The 19,620-nt window shown below is 49.7% G+C and overlaps 1 protein-coding gene across 1 annotated transcript in view; it reads right to left on the bottom strand.

The window, feature by feature from the left end:
• Nucleotides 1-19,620, bottom strand: part of SLC24A3 (solute carrier family 24 member 3) — a gene marked incomplete at its 5' end in the record, with an annotated part of 479,028 nt that overhangs the window by 122,479 nt on the left and 336,929 nt on the right. Inside the window, 3 exons of the mRNA XM_081256468.1 lie at nucleotides 6,442-6,545; nucleotides 6,897-6,981; nucleotides 9,910-9,984. Of these exons, the coding sequence (XP_081112594.1) occupies nucleotides 6,442-6,545; nucleotides 6,897-6,981; nucleotides 9,910-9,984 (264 nt within the window). The remainder of the gene's footprint in view (nucleotides 1-6,441; nucleotides 6,546-6,896; nucleotides 6,982-9,909; nucleotides 9,985-19,620) is intronic.

Raw genomic sequence — 19,620 nt, 5'->3', positions numbered from 1 at the left:
CTCTTCTGATTCAGTGGGTCTGGACTAGGGCAGGGGATCCTGCTTTCAACAAGGTCCTCCTGAGGCAGGCGGCCTGCAGATGACACTGGGAGAAACTCGCTTTTCCTGGAATGTGGGAGAATCCAGTGACTTTACCAGCTGGACCTGACCCTGGCCTTGGTCTACTCCTGCACCACAAATTCTCCTCTCCAGCTCCTCACCGGATCAAATATTAGAGCATCCTGCCTCCCAGGTGAGGCCTCCACCTGCACCTGCCCGCTTCCTTTCTCCACAGATCACTCGTTCTCTTCCTTGTGACTTCCCCCCCCCCACTCTAGTAGCGGTGGCAGGCCTCTAGCTCCTATTTTTAGGCTTGGCAACTAGTGGGGTGAGGTCTTCAGCCTCGCCTGTCCTCAGTCTCTGGTCTCTTGGGGAAACTGGATGCTTCTCAGAACTGGAACTTGATAGGTGATGTGTTTGTTGTTGGGTTTTGTCTGGGGAACAATAAGCCAGGAACCAAGGTGTACAGGTAACTGGGGTGGTCTGTGGCCCTCTCAATGTGTTTCTTAGCCTGAATCCCTCATCTCTTTGGTGGAAGTGTAAGCCCAGCAGAGGACGATGCCATCTGATCACAAGAGGAGCTTCTACCTGAGCACTTGTTGGGCTGAGCGCTTCCATCACCCAGCTTGGGTCACCACCATCGTGCTGACATGTCTATTCTTCGCTTTGTCCCGAGCTCCTACACTCAACATTTCTAAGGAACACGCATGAGCTAAGGGATAATTATAAGAACCCAATAATAACATCTGGAGGTTTTTAAGTCATAAGTTTCCCATGTGGAAAGAGAATGGATTTTATAGTCAGCAGATGTGGGCTCAAATCCAGGCTGAACTACTTCACGGCAGCCCTCTGCCCACAGATACTCAATTCCCTGTCTAAATGAGGACAATACTATCTTAAAAGTCAGGGGGTGTATTTCTACAAATATTTATAAAGCATCTAGTGTGGTGCCTGCAGTTTGGTGAAACTCAGTAAATAGTAACATTTTACGCAGGCCTCTCACTGCTGTGGCCTCTCCCATTGCGGAGCACAGATTCCGGACACGCAGGCTCAGCGGCCATGGCTCATGGGCCTAGCTGCTCTGTGGCATGTGGGATCCTCCCGGGGCACGAACCCGCGTCCCCTGCATCGGCAGGCGGACTCTCAACCACTGTGCCACCATGGAAGCCCCAATAGTAGCATTATTTTTTAACATATATAGCATCTATCTGGTTTTTCTTATTTTTTCCATTTCTCTGCTGAAATGACCCATCCTCACTGATTCTTCCCACCTTTCCCTATTTAAGATAGATGGTAGACAGTTTAGATTCTTTTCTGCCAATTCTTGTATCTGGATCATCTGTGGTTTACTTCTGCTGCTGTTTTCCCTTGGTTATCAGTTTGTTCCTGCCTCTTCACAGGTCCTGTAATTTACTGTTGCATCCTGGAAATTATGTATGTAAGAGTGAGAACTGAAGAATAATACTGGTTCTTTTCCCTCTGGAAATTTCCAGCTCTTCTCTCCTCTGTTGACTAAAGGGAGGAGGTGATTATTCACACGTCAGTCTGGGTTCAAATGTCAGCTCACCTCGGCTCGGCCCAATCGCACCCAGCTTCCTAAGGAAGGGCCAGTCTCACAGTTCTTATCAGGGTTTGGTCTGGCATTCCAGATTCCCAATTCCCTTTGGGTGCCTCAATTTCAGGTCTCAGGAGAAGGTGGGAGATGGGGCAGATAGAATGATTTCTTTCTGTTCGTGGGCCCTGCCTTCACTTCCGTTTTTTTTTTTCTCAACAGATCTGGGGGTGGTGGATCAAAGCATTATTGTCCTGGATCCTCTTTCAGACTCCAGGGCATCCCACCTCTCTCCACCCTTGCTGATGCTCAGCTGACCTGTCTCCACCCAGTGAAGTTCTGGGTCCTGCTGCTTGCCTGCATCCAGACCCACCAGAGCTCACAGCTCACGTACAATGGGCTCCTCTCTCTGGAAATTCGTTCATCAAGTCTTGTCTCCACTGTTCCTTGATATCCATATATAAGGATGATTTTTACATTATCCAGATTTCTCTTTGTGCTCCCATGGGAGCTCAGGTCTACTGCATCCCAAGTGGAAGCAAAAGTACCTAGAATGGCAGCTGTTATTTTGAACATGAAGGGCTTTCCCTATGTGCAAGCTATCCTGGCCCTGAGCTCTTGGGAGGCAGCCTGGCACTGAGGCTTGTCTTCTCCCAGGGAGCTGGAGATGAGACCCACTGGATGGCTTATGTCTGAAGGCTGAGTTTTGAGTTTGTAGCCATGCTTCATGGACCTCACTCATATCTCCCCACCTTTACCATTTCAGGTCCTTCCAACAGCCAGCCTCACATGTCTCTTTGCTTAGGGGTTTTCTCTGGACCCCAAAGTCCATCCTGCCTATGCCCAGAAAATTGGAACACTGGGGAATTCACATCCCTCAAAGGCAGTCCTTAGGCAACCATGGGGGAGGCTGGTGGATAAACACCCCTGCTCCCTCCCCCTTGGGTGAGATAACTTGGAGGCTGTGTTCTACACTGTCTCCCAGTCCCCCCAGAAGCAGTCAAACCAGTTGCCAACACTGGGGACTTGCTGGGAACACACTTTCCTCGGCTGCTTTTTCTTCCTTATCTCACTCCCCAACTTCCTGGCTGGTCTGTCCTGGGATCACCTTTTAGCTAAACTACTTGAACTTGAACTTGTGGCTTAGATTCTCTTCTGGGGAAACCCAATCCAAGGCAGGTTTCCATTCAGAGGCACCACCTCTGGGTGCTGCCTGGGTTTGTGTAAAGGGGCCAGCATGGACAGGGTGTTAGTTGAAGAAAGGCAAACCCAGTCAAAATTAGGTGGACCTCACCAAAGAACATCAGGCACGTTTCTAGGATCCAGGAGAGCTGACAAGGGGGCTCATGACGGCCTGTAATAACCGGAATATGAAAGTCCGGTACCTGGGATTCAGTTAAACTGTTTACTGTCTGTCTGTGGTTATGCTTTTAAAGCTTAATACACTCTGAATGGTAGATTTAAATTCATAAGTACGTTGTTTTGCAAAACTGGCATGAAGTTCTTTCATTACAATCCCTGAGATACATTAGCAGGTTGCCTCCAGAGCTTGGGGTTCTCTCTTTGTTATTATTTTTTGCTCTCAAATAAAGAAACCTTGCAGGACCACAGCCCTGTAAACGTCTTGGCGGGATGCCAAGAATTTCTCTAGAAGCCACTTTCTAAGAAGCAATTTCCTTCTTGTCCCATAAAACTCCCCGAAGTACCTTAGGCGAACACCAAAGCGCTGGCTATGCTTGCAAACTGCAGACACAGCAGACGTTTAATTCCATCCAGTTCACCAAAACCCTAAGTGAGACAGGAACTCAAACCTTATGGCTTTATTACTTTAATTTCAGATGTTGAGTAGCAGACTTGGTCCCAAGCAGCCCTTTACTCTGGGATACATTAGAGAGAGGCCCATGGGCACTCACTGGTAATTCTCCCAGCCAGTGAAAGTGTGGAGCAATGTAAATAACACTGCTAAGTGAGACCCACGACCAGATTTATTAATCAGCTCAATTCCCCACATCCATCGTTGCTGTAACGAACGTTCCTCTGCACCAGGGCCACTGCCCGGGAAGGCTTCTCAACAGGTAAGGCAGTGCCTGTGTCTCACAGATTTTTGTTTTCCTCCCACTGATCAGAAAACACAGAGGCAAGGACCAGTCCTCTGAGACCATACTTCTATCAACTCCTCCTCCTCTTGATTCTCATTTCGAAAACCTTCTCCCTGACTTCCCTGTCCCTCCGCACCAGGCATCCTGTGGCTGTTCCACTATTTCATTAAAAAGTTCTGTCGGGCTTCCCTGGTGGCGCAGTGGTTGAGAGTCCGCCTGCCGATGCGGGGGACGCGGGTTCGTGCCCCGGTCCGGGAAGATCCCACATGCCGCGGAGCAGCTGGGCCCGTGAGCCATGGCCGCTGAGCCTGCGCGTCCGGAGCCTGTGCTCCGCAACGGGAGAGGCCACAGCAGTGAGAGGCCCGCGTACCACAAAAAAAAAAAAAAAAAAAAAAAAAACTCTGTCAACGGCTAGGTCAAATTATTGCAGTGACCTAGGGTGGAATCTAGTGGCAGGGACCCCAGGGAACCTTATTCTCCTGAGAGCTGATCATGGTGTCTAACTTTTATTGAGCATTTACCATGTGGGCCAGGTGTTGCTTGATGCTGAACATGTTATGTTTCATCCTTACAGTGACACTAGGAGGTAGATGCCCTTGTACCCATCCTATAGACAGAAAACTGAGGCTTAGAGAGGTAAAGTAACTTCTCCAAGGCTCCACAGTCAGCACATGGCAGAGTCAGGACTCCAACCCAGGCCAGTCTGATCCCCAGGTTCATGATCTTCCCAAAACATCATTTTTCTCCCTCTGCGAAGACTTCCGGGATTCTACAAAGGTCTGAAAAAGAGAGCTGGGTGGCCTTGGAGCTCTCTGAGTGGACACAGGACAAGGAAAGTCAGAAGGGAGGGTCGGCCCCCAGAATCATCGCATGGGCTGCTCCTAACACCATCGTGGTGGTTGGTGTTTCTCTCCACAATCACGTGAGATGAGCTTGGCAAAGACCTTCCCGGGGTCGGGGGGTGAACTGACAGGTACCAGCACTTGCTAAAGTTCAAGAAGCAACGTGTCTTTTCTGTTCTAACCAAGCCAGTGATTACCCTCCATGCTAATAACTTATGAAACACAAATGCATTCAACCCACCTCCTATGTAATTAGTTGCATGGTATTTACTCGGCATTTTCCAGCCAGTCGTTTCATTTCTTTACGTTATTTCTCCCCCTTCGAGCCTGACTTTGCATCAGGCTTCAGGTACAAATGACTCATGAACTAGTGACAGCATTAATACTCATACTGCTAATGGTGACGATGCTAATTAAGACAGTGCTGACAGCCACAGGCTCTGCAGAATGTGACTTCATCTCTGGGAGGCAATGAGAGGACGGCCAGCACAGGTGAGAACCAGGAAGTACAGATGGCCCTGAAGGCAAAGACGGACATCATTGTTTGCGATACTAACCACGTTTATAGGAGATCTAAAAAAACGCCACATCGTGGGTCCACAAAATCTAAGACAAGAGATAACTGACTGAAAGGATGAAGAAAGAAAACGTTCAGTCTTGCAAGTTGGGTGGAACTCAATCACCGCGTATGGACCCAGCTGCCCAGCAGCTTCCTCTCAGAAGTAAGCATCCAACTGTGGGCTCTGCAGCCGACCCCTGACGAGATCAAGGTGTCCCTCTGCCTTGTTGCCCAGAAGCATCGAACCCACCAGGCAACCCAGACAAATCAGTTGGCATAAAGAAGACAGACAGGAGTGAAAAGCAGGCGATGCGGAGGGCAGTGGTGCCAGGGCGCAGCCGGCATTACAGACTCTGGAGTCTGCCTGAGAGTCGGGTCGAGCTGGGCGCCCGTGGCCAGCTGACCACACGACGAGGGGTCTGGAAAAGGATGTGGGAGAAGGTGTGCAGGAGCTTCCTTAGCCCTGCAAACCAACCAGCCGCTCTAGCAGGACCCTGCATCCTCCGTTCACAGCCAGGAGGCTGGGGGGGTCACCCGGTGCCTTAATACTGCACGTTGGGGACCCCCATGGGCTAGTAACTAGAAGTCACTTTTCCTGGAAGATACCGAGTCCTGGCTGTTTGGGCAGAGAGCTCAGGACTGTGTTTCTGAATAATCTCCCTACGAAGGAACTAGGGCATCAGAGCTGCCCAGGGTGGCCGCAGACCCCCAGCTACCCACCGCAATGCTGTGGATGCCCGGCAGCCTCATTACTTTGGTGACTTCGGGTGTCTTCCCAAGACTTCCCAAGACAGACACCAGATGGACACAGGCCCCACGACACCTCCTGGCAGTGGAATAGTCTCTGTAGATAAAAGGCAGGCACGCAAAGCCCCTCATGACCCCCAAAGTAAGCTAAAGTGGACACAGAAATCAAATGCTTGATCGTTGTCGAAAAAGAGAGAACTCGCCCCAAACTGTGACAAATGCAAACTGTTTTTAGCAGAAAAAGAAAATCTGTTGTTTCCTCTCTCTCTCTCTCATTAACTCTATTTCCATTCCTAAGACTATTTTTACATCATTCTAGTTCAGTTCAGTAACATATCAAAATGAGCGTGACACGTTCAGATTCGCAGGCTGGTTACTTATTCACATGGGTCCGCGCACTCCACGATCCATCGTCACGGAGACCAAATCATGGTGCCTGGGTTTCCAGTCCCGGCTGGGCCAACCTCCTGGGGTGTGAGACCCCACGTCACCCCGCCCGAGGCCTCTGGCCCCCACGTGGGTGCGCTCCAGGGAGACAGGCCCCTGACTCACCTCCACGCCGCCCCTCCCCCTCCCCATACCACGTTCTGCCGCCAGTCTTACCTGCCCGGCGAAGAGCCCGCAGACGCCGATGATGCACAGGATGTTGAACACCGCAGAGCCCACGATGGTCCCCACTCCCACGTCACCCTTGGTGATGAAGACGCCTGAAACACAGACCCACATCGGCTGGCTGCTGGAGCGGGCTGCACCCAAGATGGGTGCAGGGGAGCTTTTGTAAGCATTAGACTGTTTTTAGGATCTATAGGAAACAGCAGGGGGTTGGAGAGAGCTTGCTAATGTTTGTTGGGCTCTCTGTCCCACAGGACCATTGGTACTGGTTCTGGGACCCACCCATTGATGCAAAGCAAAAGCATCACTTTAATAAATTAATAACAGCAACCCCAGCGGGTGGGAGGCTGGAGTTCTGCCCCTTGGGGTCTCAGGGCTCTCGTTTCCAGAGGCCCTGTCCTTCAGGGGGGGGGCAGGGCTGAGACGCTGCCCAGGTGGGCACCTACCTATGACCGACGTGAACAGCTCTGGAGCTGAACTGCCTGCTGCCATGAACGTGGCCCCAGCCACATCCTCGCTGAGGTGCAGGCGCTGCAGAGGAGCAAAAGCACAGGTGAGTCGGGATTCTCCGGGACCGGAGGTGACTGTGACTCCCCAGGTCCCAAGCTCGGTCCATCCTCAGCCTCCCCTTCTTCCCCAGCTCAGCCTCTCCGGCCCATCCCCCCCGCTGGGCCACACCTCCTCTCTGGGGCAATATCAGGGAGGGGGCTACATGTTCCCTCCAATTAAAGGCTCTGACAAGATCCAGGGATCCCAAGCCAAATGCCCCCGGGGCTGCACAGATAATGGGGGGATGGGCTCTGGCCATGTGAGGCAAGTGGGAACGCGAGCCTCTCACTGCTGTGGCCTCTCCCGCCGCGGAGCACAGGCTCTGGACGCGCAGGCTCAACGGCCATGGCTCACGGGCCCAGCCGCTCCTCAGCGTGTGGGATCTTCCCGGACCGGGGCACGAACCCACACCCCTTGCATCGGCAGGTGGACTCTCAACCACTGCGCCACCAGGGAAGCCCCACCTCCTTTTTAAAAGCTCAGTGCCCTCTGTGTGACCAAGTATCCCTATTTAAAGAGACCCCCAAATACACATTTTTACGTAAAACATTCTGATTTTTTTCATTACGATGCTGATGATCTCAGGCTACATCAGGCTCCTGGTAAGCAGTTTTAGAGCCTTGAGTCTAGGAGGCTATGGAGGCTTTTGGGAGTGGGGAGGGTCACCCTCCTGAAACCCACCCCCATTCTCAATGCAGTCTTGAATCCCGGGGTAGGGGGAGTAAGGGGGATGGTGAGGATGAGTAGGAAGAGATGATGAGCCCCGCCAAGATAAGCTACACAATGAACTGTCCAGGTTACCCCGTCTGTTGATCCGAAAGGTGATTTGCAAGACACATGACACTGAGGCCGGGTGGTGTGGGGAGATTTTCTGCATCCAGTGCTGATGCAGAAAGGAAGCCGCTGGCTGTCAGGAAACAGCTCCCTCTGGGCATCCCAGCTAAGAGTCCCTGGTCCCTCTTCCCAGCGGCACCGCAGCTGCACTTCCTTGCTCAGCCATGGAGGGGCAGCACGGCCTCGGCGAAGGCCACCAGCTCGAACGACCATCAAGAGGCTGCCGCCAGAGCCCTACTAAGCATTTTGACCTGGCAACCTGGGTTCCCTCCATCTTGGCTGAAAAGCTAAACAGTGCAAGTGGTTCTGAGGAGACCCTAAGATGGAGGTGCTGATACCTCAAGGTGAAAGGTGTGGCTGTGAGCGGTGCCGGGCATCCCGTCTCACCGGGCAGGTACCCTAACAGCACTCACGCTCCGTGGCTGGTTTGTCCTCTCCCTGCTGTGTCCGCTCCAGCTCGGGCATCAGCCGTGGACTCCACAGCCCGGCTGATCTCTTGTTCCTCTCGCTCCTTCGTTCACTCACTTTGCTTCTTCCTCCTTCACCTCCCTTCTCCTCTCACCCCTCATTCACTTTGGCCCTGGCCACCTGGCAGTGGGTGCTTAGAGTCACCAGCTGGGGGGTCTTCCTGCCTCAGGACCCTTTCCATCTATCGGAACAGTCCTCAGAAGCTTTCCCAGCTCCCTCCTGATGCCCCAGCTTGGCGTCCTCAGGGCTCCCCACATGCAGGCACGCTGAGTCCCCGCTCCGGGTTCTCCAGGTTTGGTTCTCCTGCTCAGACTCTTCTTGGCTTAAATATCCGTCCTTGTAAGACGTTGCCACTGAGACCGCTGCTCCCATCCTGCCCCTGCACAAGCCCTTCCGCGATCCCAAGGCCCAGTCACTCTCTCACCTCCTTTTCCCTCTGCGTCTCCAGCTCCAGCGCTTCACCTGCCCCTGAGTCTCACTCTGGAGCTGCCCCGCGTCTCACGGCCCCGCGACGGCAAGGCCCACGCTATGTTTCACCCTGATTCCTCCCCAAGGGCTGTGCTCACAGGTGCTATGGGTCTCCTCAGTGGAGGAGAACCCGTTCTGACAATTGTATGTACATTTCCAGCACGAGGTCTTAACGTTGCTATTAAAAAAACGTGTGGGACAGAGAGTAGTTTGCTTCACATGAGGAGTAAACTGCCAAATGGTGGATTTCAGAGATCACAGCTGAGCCCGATTACAGGTGCTTCCATGCTTTCTCCTCTTTTCCATCAGGCGACCCTGTTCTCACATTCAACCACTTTGGACAAAAGGCTTCCATGCTGGCCGGCGTCCATCTCAGAGACCAGATCACTGATTTTCTTTTCCCACTTCCCACCTCCACTCCCGGGGCCTCTCCACGGTTGCTGTGGCATGATTCTCTTTTATTGCTTGAAGTACACAAAACTAACAGAATTCAGAATGTGGAAGAAACTGCTTCAGTCAGCAGTTCTCGAAGTGTGTCTTCCAGACCAAGTCTCCACATCATCTGGGAACTTAATAGAAATGCTACTTCTGTTCCCCACTGTCCCCCAAGTCCCAGTGAATCAGACACTGGGGGGAAGGGAGGGAAGAAAGGGAGGGTCAGCCCAGGCTGAAGGCTACGTGAAGGAGCAGGCATTCTGGATGGACAGGAAGTGCATCTGGGGAAGAGACCCCTTCTGCAAATGGGATTCTGAATTAAAAATAAAATAAAACAGAAAGCTTCCAGATAAAGCAAACTACATTTCAAACCAGAAAAAGAGATGAAAGAAGCAAGAGAATGAAAGAGTTCTAGATATGCTAAGTGTTTTCACATGAAAGGGGTGTAACCTGGTGTTCAGCCTGGCGTTCACCGGGCTGATTTCCTGGTCTCTGTGGCCAGTTCTTTCATCGTCTTGCCTTTCAGGCCTCTGCCTGAAAGGATCTGCACACTGAAATTCTAAGCAGATTGGAGATGTTTTTGCACTAATACTGCCCATGGCTCTGAAGCATGCTGGTGCCTGGCCTTCCCACCCCACCTGCATGGAGGGCTCCCCAGGACCTCAGTGGGGGAGGATGGAGCCGTACCAGCGCTCAGACACATACCTCACAGATCTTTTCCAAGGAGGGGACAAAGAAGTCATCACACACAATCGCCAGCGCATAGAACATGTACATGGCCTGGAAGAGAGGAGAGAAGGGGTTAAACTCAGAGTCATTACACCATGTACAAAGTCGGTGCAATGCCTGCCACCTCCCACCCTCCCACCTTGTCCACCTCCTAGGTCCCCAAACACACCACGGATGCCTGCCCCAGGGCCTTTACACGTGCTGTTCCCTCTGCCCAGAACACGTTCCCCCCAGATCAACTTGGCTCCGTCCTCCATGTCCTTCAGGTCCCTGGGTTAATGTCAATCAAAGCAAGGGGCCTTGGACTCCCCTCCCTCCCCTTTCTCTTCACCCCCCTTATTCTGCTTTGTCTTTCTTGACCTCTTTTATGTTCGATTAATTTGTTTGTTGTCTCTTTCCCCCTCTAAAAGTCCATGAGGGTATGAACTTTATCTCATTGATCCCCAGCACTCAGCACAGGGCCTGGTGCATAGTAGGTGCTCAATAAATTTATGTGCAATGAAGGAACAAATAGATGAATACTTCCTACTGAGTTTGTTCACACTCCTGTTCGCTGCAGGACAGCCCCTGCAATCTTGCTTCCATATCCTTGGTCAACCATAACCAAGGCATTCCTTGGAATTCTACCTTTGGGCCACAAATCACTTCTCTACCTTAACCAACTCTATGTCTCCTCTCTAACTAATGAGATCTTATTCGCAGTCCATTGTTGGTTGACCACTCAGCATCCATCCTCCATTCCTTCCTAATAGGACCCCAGTTTTGCTCCCATGTGGAAGGTGGCTCCACCCTTTCCTCCAGGAGTAGATCACCCCGATGGGCCAATCAGGGTGCAGTATTCCTCAGGGATGACTATTGGTTCAGGGGTGGGCACGTGACCTTGGCTGGCCCAATCAGATGGCAGGAAAGGCTTTACAGTCCTTGCCACAGAGAGTGGGTCCTCACCCTCCAGCTGTGGACCAGGAAGCTGGGAGTCCTGACTGCCATTGGCCAACAAATTGAGAGAACTCTGACTTGAGATGAAGTTGACCCTGAGTCAATGTAATGACGTCACTGAGCCATTGATCACATGATCCCTGAGCCACCCCCTGCCTCTGGACTTCATAGCATAACATACCGGCAAACAGGCCCATTTGATTTGGAGTTTCCCTGTTATTTGCAGCCCCAAACTTCTAATGGGCGTGGCTGCTCATCCTTCAAGTTCCAGCATCCTCAGGAGTCACTTCTCTCTCGTATTTTGACCTCCCAGCATCTTTTCCTTTGGCTAATTGCTCTGCAGGAAGGGCCTCTATCACATACCCCACCCACCTCACCACAGGGCATGGGCACAGGGCCCAGGCTGGGCACCGGAACACGCCATTCTCCATCAGGCAGTGGTGGGTGGGCAAGAGGTCTTCAAGGGGCCGGGCAGGGGTCAATGGAGAAGCTGGGAAAGGGGGCCTCTCCCCTTGGAGATAAAAGGACCACCTGAGTCTGCAGCTGCCCTAGAGAGCCTGCCTGAGAGTGAGCTCACCCAGCAAGGAGCCGAACCAAGCGGTAGGACAGGTGGATACACACGTGTGTACACACACACACACGTGCCCAGTGATACCATGTGAACTCTGGGCCCAGCTCAGCCTGAAACCAACGTGCACTCTCCAATTTCATGAGCTGATAATGTGCCTTTGATACTTAAGCTGATTTGCATTTCTGTCACTTGCAGCTGTCCTTCTAGAAGCCTTCTGGAGCAACTCAAGCATGAGACGATCTCTCTGGCCTTTGACTCTTGGCTGTTGCATTCATTTAGACACTCCTCCCCCTTTATGAACTGGTTCTCTTTTTCACATCTATGTGTTTGGTCTTTTAAACCAGATTGTAAGATTCTAAAGTGCATCTTAACACTTGATTCTGTGGAAGTATCAGACAAGGGCACAGGAACATATGCAACAGGGATATTCATTCCAAAATGCTGATTATAATAAATTACCAAAGCCTAACAAAATATACCATAGGGGATGCATTATATAAGTAATGATTCCTCATTCAAGGAAATACTGTTAACAGGGATTATGTAAATTCATATTTAGTGACAAGGAAAGGCATTTACGATCCCTTGTTAAATAAAAAATGCTATAAAACATTGTGTACAACCTCTTTTTTGTTAAATTATCTATGTATATGAGTGCATACATATACACACACTTAAGAGTTTGTAAGACCATAAATCAAAATAGTTTTTCCCTTGGTTGGTGTAACTCTATCTGCACTTTATAATTCCTATCCATATTTTCTGATTTGTCCACCTTGAATTTGTGTTTCTTATGTGATTTTTGTAGGTGGTGGGAGATTTGAGAGGTCAGGACTCTTTCTTACACTCTTCTAATCTCTGGTGAGCCTGGGAAGCCAGCCATGCCGAGAAGCCTTAAAAATAACTTTCTACTGATTGGTCTATTCATAAGATGTACAAAGTTTTTTGCCTGTGGGGTGTTTTTTCGGGGTGGGGGGAGTGGAAATGTCAATTAAAAAAAATTAATGCTGTATTTTATAGCTTTGTGGGTGAGTCAGAATATACATTCCCAAGTTGCAATGGACTCAAACCCTCTTTTGCCGTATGATTTGGCTGATCCCATATTATGCAGGCTTTATCATTATCTTTGCAGGGACAGCCAAATGCAGTAATTGGGATAGAGTTACACATCTGTGGATTAACCAAGAACTAAATAAGCTGTTCGTAGCTGACGTACTCAACAGGCTAAAACCCCCAATGCCGCTTACAAGTCCATAAACTCTCTCTCCAAGACCATGTTCCAATACTATGTATTGATCCTGTTTCGAGGCAAGAAGCTCCATCTAACGCATGGCAATGTCAACACTTGGATTAGGACCAGAAATGAATAGATCTGCCAGGCTCTCTGTGCTTTCAAGGGTGATGGCTGTTGAAAGCCAAGTTGGTGCCGTGCACAAGGCAGCGTGAGGTGGGGATGCCAGCCCTCAAATACCCTGTGACAAAGCTCCTCTGACACCCAGGGGCCTGCCAGGCCATGGGGCTCCTTTCCAGCTGCACAGCACCTCCTGGCATCTGAGGGTGGCACGCCACTCTGCTTACAAGGAACTCTCTTCTAACCATGTTACCCACTGGAAATCGGGATCCCACCGGAAGAACAAACAAAACAGAACAAGATATTGATGGGGGTGCTGCGTGTGTGACGGGGGTGGAGGGATGTGGGAACTCTGTATCCTCTGTTCAGTTATGCTGTGAACCTAAAACTGCTCTAAAAGAGGTCTACTACTCATAAAAACACAAAACCAAAACAGCATCGAGGAACAAAACAAATGTACAAAGTCAAACTTGAAGAGGCAGAGAGCCTACTGGAAGTGTGGTATCGATGGTCCTGTCAATACCACTGGTCCACGTATTTTAGAGAATGAGGCATCTGGGGATTAATTTGACCAATCCTATAGTTCCAAAGGATATAACAATAGCATCATTGACAAGGATAATAGTACCATCACTATTAATAATATTTGCCACTCTTTGTGGGGCCAGAAACTTAGGCCTGCTCCGGCCCTTCCCAAGGACTCTCTCACTCAGTTCTTCTAACTCCCATGGGAGGCAGGGTGTTACGGACCCGTCTCCCAGGCACCTCAGAGAGCATGGTAACTCATCCAAGCACCCTCTCCAGGCCTTCCCGTGGGGCCCGGCTGCCGCCCACTGCAGAGGTCGTTTCTGATTTGCTATCCCATCTCCACTTTCTATTTTCAGCTCGCCTACTAATAAGCTGTCTTCTCCAACCACACAGAGGGAGGGATGGTTTCTGAATCCTAGCCATCCACTTTTGGGGGCTGCCATTTCGGAGCCACTGATGTCCTTATTTATTTATTTATTTTTAACATCTTGATTGGAGTATAATTGCTTTACAATGGTGTGTTAGTTTCTGCTTTATAACAAAGTGAATCAGCTATACGTATACATATACCCCCATATCCCCTCCCTCTTGCACCTCCCTCCCACCCTCCCTATCCCACCCCTCTAGGCGGTCACAAAGCAGCGAGCTGATCTCCCTGTGCTATGCAGCTGCTTCCCACTAGCTATCTACTTTACATTTGGTCGTGTATGTATGTCCATGCCACTCTCTCACTTCGTCCCAGCTTACCCTTCCCCCTCCCCGTGTCCTCAAGTCCATTCTCTACGTCCATAAATATACCATTTACATACAAGTATAAATGTGATCAGCATGAACATGGGTAAACCCTCGCTACCTCTGTATTTTGAGTGAATCCCGATTTTCCTTTATAAATGAATGGACTACAACCAGTGTTGCAATAAAAATCTTTAAACATATATCCTTTTGCATTTCTCGGATAAACTTCCAGATGGGGAGTTGTTAGATGATGTTCTTTAGTGTTATTATTTTTACAAGGTGCACTACAAAACACAAGACAGATTGGAAGTCTCAAAAATGGCTGAGCTGGCCCAATACCCGGGACCGCCCACATGGAAACTGGTCCACGTGGAAACTGCAGCCCAGCTACAGCAACCAGGACAGGCCAATGCGGGCCATGTTCTAAAGATGAGTGACGGTGTCTGGAGAGGAGAGGGGCACCTGTGTGAGCTTCAGCTCAAGTCTCAGACCACAGGGGCTTCTCTTCTCCAGGAACCTAACAGGGCATCTGTACTTTGACATCGACCCTGTGCTGCTACGACCCCGGGCCCTTTTTCAGGTTCATGTATCTGCCTCCCTTCTCTTGAATGGCAGCATCTGCATCCTTCACACGTTCCTCTCTACCCCATCCCAAGCTTGCACAGAATGAGGGCCCCACTCACCTGGAGTGAATGGGTTCCAAGGCGGGGGGTGCTCACAGAGTAGCTGGTGTCACCTTCGGAAGCTGTCAAGGGAAGTGGCCGAATAGCATGACTGGCACAGCAGCTGCTGCCAGTCATCCGCACTCTCCCAGCTGAGGCTGTCAGAGGTCAGCTGGCGAGCAGCTCGGCCTCAGACACGGGCGAGCCCCGCTGAGCCTGGCCAAGCTCAACCCAGTTCTGCTGAACCCCAGACACCCATGGGCTAAATAAATGTTTATTGTTGTATGTCACTGAGGTTTGGAGGCCATTTGTTACACAGCATTATTGTGGCAACAGGTAACAGCTACAGCCAAGGTGATAAAAAGAGCCAGAGTGAAAATAATAATAACGAGAAGTAACTTCCAAGAAATCAAACTTTCTCGTTGCTTTGAATGACAATATATTCAGCTTTTCTAACCTCCCTGGTACTAGCCATGGTCATGTGACACAATTTTGGGCAATGAGAATAAGGGACAGATTCAACTAAAGTCACCGTTTCTTCCTGCCTTGAACTCGGATGTGATGTCTGGAATGCCAGCAGCCATTATGTGACCATGAGACAATAAGCATGACAAAACACAACAACATGTTAAGGGGAGCAGAGAGCCCTGGGAACGCCATTCACCAGCTGATCTAATGCCAGAAACCACTTCCCTCCGTACTTCTTACTCTGTGAGAAAATGAATCCCCTATTTGCCTCAGTCACCATTAGTTGGGGTTTCTGTACTTGCAGCCATGTGCCTCCCTAACCAATACAGGGCAGAGAAGATTCATTCTGCTGGGCACAGGAGAAGGAGGTCAGAGAAGGCTTCACAGAGAAAGTGGTTACTGAACTGGGATTTTGAAAGATAAATTCTATCTCATCAGGCAATTTTAAAGGTTGATTGGGACTAATAAAACTAGAGAACTTTGGTGACAATGGTTAAACCGAAAAATACCTAAGGTAACAGGAAATCGTCATAGCCTGTGGCTTAATGAAGGTGAACAGGCTCTAGCTGAAATGTCGATACACATAAGGACTTCCATACTGTGAGGGCAAACATATCCCAACAGCATGACATTAACCCCGCCATTTTATGTGGCATCTACAGTCAGGGATTTTCACAGACAATTTCCTTGTACTACATCATCTGCACTCGTGTTGCTCTGTCTTTAATTTCAGTGAAGGTGGTGCTGGAGAAGCAATTTCCAGGGAAGATCTATAGAACTCTGGCCTTGGTGGAAATTGTTCTAAATCTCCCAGGGAATACGGTTAGAATAATAACCAAAAAAATCTACCTACTTTCCTTCTCTGCCTTTTTCATGGCTCCAAGTGACCACATATGATTAAACTTGGTAAAAAAGTTATTTCTTTAAAAATCATTCTCCCCCGACAAGCTTGGTGTCCAGTGGCCCCATGATGTTATGGCAGGACTGACTCACACGCCCATTCTCTGTCTCTGCTACCACCCAGGCCATCGTTCTAAAGTGCTCACTTCCCTGGTGACTAGAGAGAGAAATACAGCCTCAAGCCAGACTTGGGTTCTGACCAGGAGGATCTGGGGGTGAGGGCTGCAGGGAAGAGGAAGGTAGCAGATGGCTAGGGGTGCCCCCTGGGGCTGCCATATTATTCAGGTGTTATTAATTTAGAGAACTCTACTGCCTTTCAATGGTCAGAATCTGCCTCAATTTCCTTGAAGACTTGACCGATGGGAGTTGGTGCATCAGTCCCAGCTCCCTCGCCCCCTGGGTGGGGTCCCTCCACGCTGTCTGCCTGGGTTCCCACAGGTGAATTAAGCTTAAGGTGCCCATAGTGTTGTAAGCTCCATCGCTCACCTTTTATTAGCAATTGTCCCTTCTCTGTCTTACTTCCTGCACTCCACGTGACCGCTGAATTCTTTCTTTCTTTTTTCTTTTTTTCTATTTATTTGGCTGCACCAGGTGTTAGTTGCAGCATGCAAACTCTTAGTTGCAGCATGTGGGATCTAGTTCCCTGACCACAGATTGAACCTGGGTACCCTGCATTGGGAGCACGGAGTCTTAGCCACTGGACCACCAGGGAAGCCCCTGACCACTGAATTCTAATGCTTGTCCAAGGGTCTGCTTCTAGGACAGCCCAAATTAAAACAAGAGGGAAGTGGGTTAAGGAAGACTGTGGAAGGAACGAAACGCAGTATGAAATCAAGCTGGACCACTCTCAGACACAACTGTCTTCCCAAAGTCTAGTGGGGACAGTAGTGTAAGTGCCTGGCCATGAGCTTTTCTGGTTGTAATATAAGTGCCCGACATTAGGCTTTGATCCCCTAATGGATGCCCCCATTCCAAAGGCATCCACCTCAGTAAACACATCGCCAGCTACACAACTAGATGAGGAGACAGGTGACCCCACCCTGGAAGTTCCCTTTTCAGAAATCCTGGGTGACCCAGATAAGCGACCACTTGAGTGACCTTGATTTTCCCTACCTGCACCATAATTCCTGCTCTTATGTTTTAAATTCGCCAATAAACAGCGACCCAGAGCAACTCGAGACACCCAATCCTTGACCTCAATAAAGGCAGAACCTCAAGACTGTTCTCTCTCTTTTTCCTCCCAACCCCCTCCCCGTGACCTCACTGTGTGGCCCCGGACATGCCGTGTACCCCCCAGGATCTGTGAGTAATAAACCTTGCCTTTTCAAATTTCCCTGTGGATTGTTGCTGAGGTGTGTCCTGCAGTCGTGATAGAGCCAGTGTTGAGGCTGGACTGGGGAAACATCCACTGGAGCCGGCACTAGCAGTCCGGCCCAGGTGAGTGTATTCCCAGCCAGGGCATCACTCTCAAAGCTGAGACCAACAGAACATGTGAACGCTCCCCCTTATTTCCATCCCCAGTCCTTCTGTAGTTGGCATCCGAAGGTCTTTGGAACCATTTCCACCTGAAGAGGATTCTCTCGCAGAGACTCAAATGCTAAAGGAAGTGAGTATATGTTAATATACCTGCTCATTGGCATAAACCCTGTAACTGTTACTTGAAGCCTCTCATGATGCCCAGATGAAGCCCATGGCTGACGGTGTTCTCGGAGGTCAGCACAACTGGGGTCACTGTCCTGGAGCCTTGGGAATGAGATCTGCCTGCTCTGGAGAAACGTCCTTTTCCTTTTTTCTCTCTCCTCTCTCTCCCTCCCACCCCAGATCCCTCTCGCACAGGGTCCACTCTGAGAGTGGCTCCAGAGTCCCTGAGGACCTCATTTATTTCGCTTGGTTGTCAGTTTCTCAAGGGAGTGGGGGTGATCACTGCCATTTCCCCTCAATACCCACTAAAGGCAGGGTCTGGGGACAGGTTTCTGTAGCTGGGCTGATGTCCACGTGAGCCTTACAGGGGCTCCTTGGGGGCCGGGCACACACATGCTCCAATGACCCTCACAACAATGGCTGCAGGACGGGGCACTGGGTTAATCCCGCCTCCTCACAGAGGGGACCAAGTTCATTAACTTGGCTCAGGTCACGCAGCTACTAGGTGGCAGAGGCAAGATGTAAACCCAGTGACCCAGCTCTCTAAGTACATGCTTCTCTCTCTCTCTGTCTATATACATATAGATAGATAGATATAGATACAGATACAAAGATATAGATATGTATAGATATATATTATAAAGAGATACCTCTCTCTCTCTCTCTCTCTCTCTCTCTATATATATATATATATATTTTTTTTTTTTTTTTTTTGGCGGTGCGGTACGCGGGCCTCTCACTGTTGTGGCCTCTCCCGTTGTGGAGCGCAGGCTCAGCGGCCATGGCTCACGGGCCCGGCCGCTCCGCAGCATGTGGGACCTTCCCAGACCGGGGCACGAACCCGTGTCCCCTGCATCAGCAGGTGGACTCTCAACCACTGTGCCACCAGGGAAGCCCTCAATATTGTTTTTTGATTTTTAAAAATTTCATTTTAAGTTTTTTATTGTGGTAAGCATGCACAACACAGTCTTTACCATTTTAACCATTTTAAAGTGTAGAGTTCAGTGGCATTAATTGCGTGCACATTGCTGTCCCACCATCACCACCACCCTCTTCAGATCTTTTTCATCATCCCAAACTGAAACTGTCTCCATTAAACACTAACTCCCCATTTCTCCTCAACCCAGCCCCTGGCAACTACCTTTCTACTTTCATAGAAAGTATCCCTAGTGTTTCCATGAATGTGAATACTCTAGGGACCTCTTATAAGGGGAATCTTACAGTATTTGTCCCTTTGTGACTGGCTTATTTCACTCAGCATAATGTCTTCAAGATTCATACATGTTGTAGCAGGTGTCAGAATGTCCTATCTTTACAAGGCTGAGTAACATCCCCTTGTACGGATACACACATTCTGTTTATCTATTCATCTGTCACTGGACATTTGGGTGGCTTCCGCCTTTGTGGCTGTTGTGAATAACGATGCTAAGAACATGGTGTACAAATATCTGTTTGAGTCCCTGCTTGCCATGCTTTGGGGGTAGACACTCAGAAGTGGAACTGCTGGATCATGTGGTGGCTCTATGTTCTATTTTTTGAGGAACTGCCATACTATTTTCTATAGTGGCTGCACCATTTTACATCCCCACCAACCGTGTACAGGGTTCCAATTTCTCCACGTCTTCACCAACACTTGTTATTTTCTGTTTTTTGGATTTTTTTTTTCATAGTAGCCATCCTACTGGGTGTGAGGGTATGATCAAGACACAGGTTTGGGTTTGGTTAATAAGTTCATTTTTGAAAAAGAAAATAAAATCCCCCTGAAGCCCTGCTGTCAGGACAGGAGACAAGTATGACAGAGCAAGAGCAATGCTTCCCGGGTCCCTTGGCGACCCTCCCCACAAGCCTGTGCACACATTTCGAGAAGTCCATTCATTCTTTCCAAAGGAAGAGTC

The sequence above is a fragment of the Mesoplodon bidens genome (assembly GCF_964165515.1).
Source record: "Mesoplodon bidens genome assembly, chromosome: 15".
In the NCBI taxonomy this organism is placed as follows: domain Eukaryota; kingdom Metazoa; phylum Chordata; class Mammalia; order Artiodactyla; family Ziphiidae; genus Mesoplodon; species Mesoplodon bidens.
This window is presented reverse-complemented; position numbering and strand designations above follow the sequence as displayed.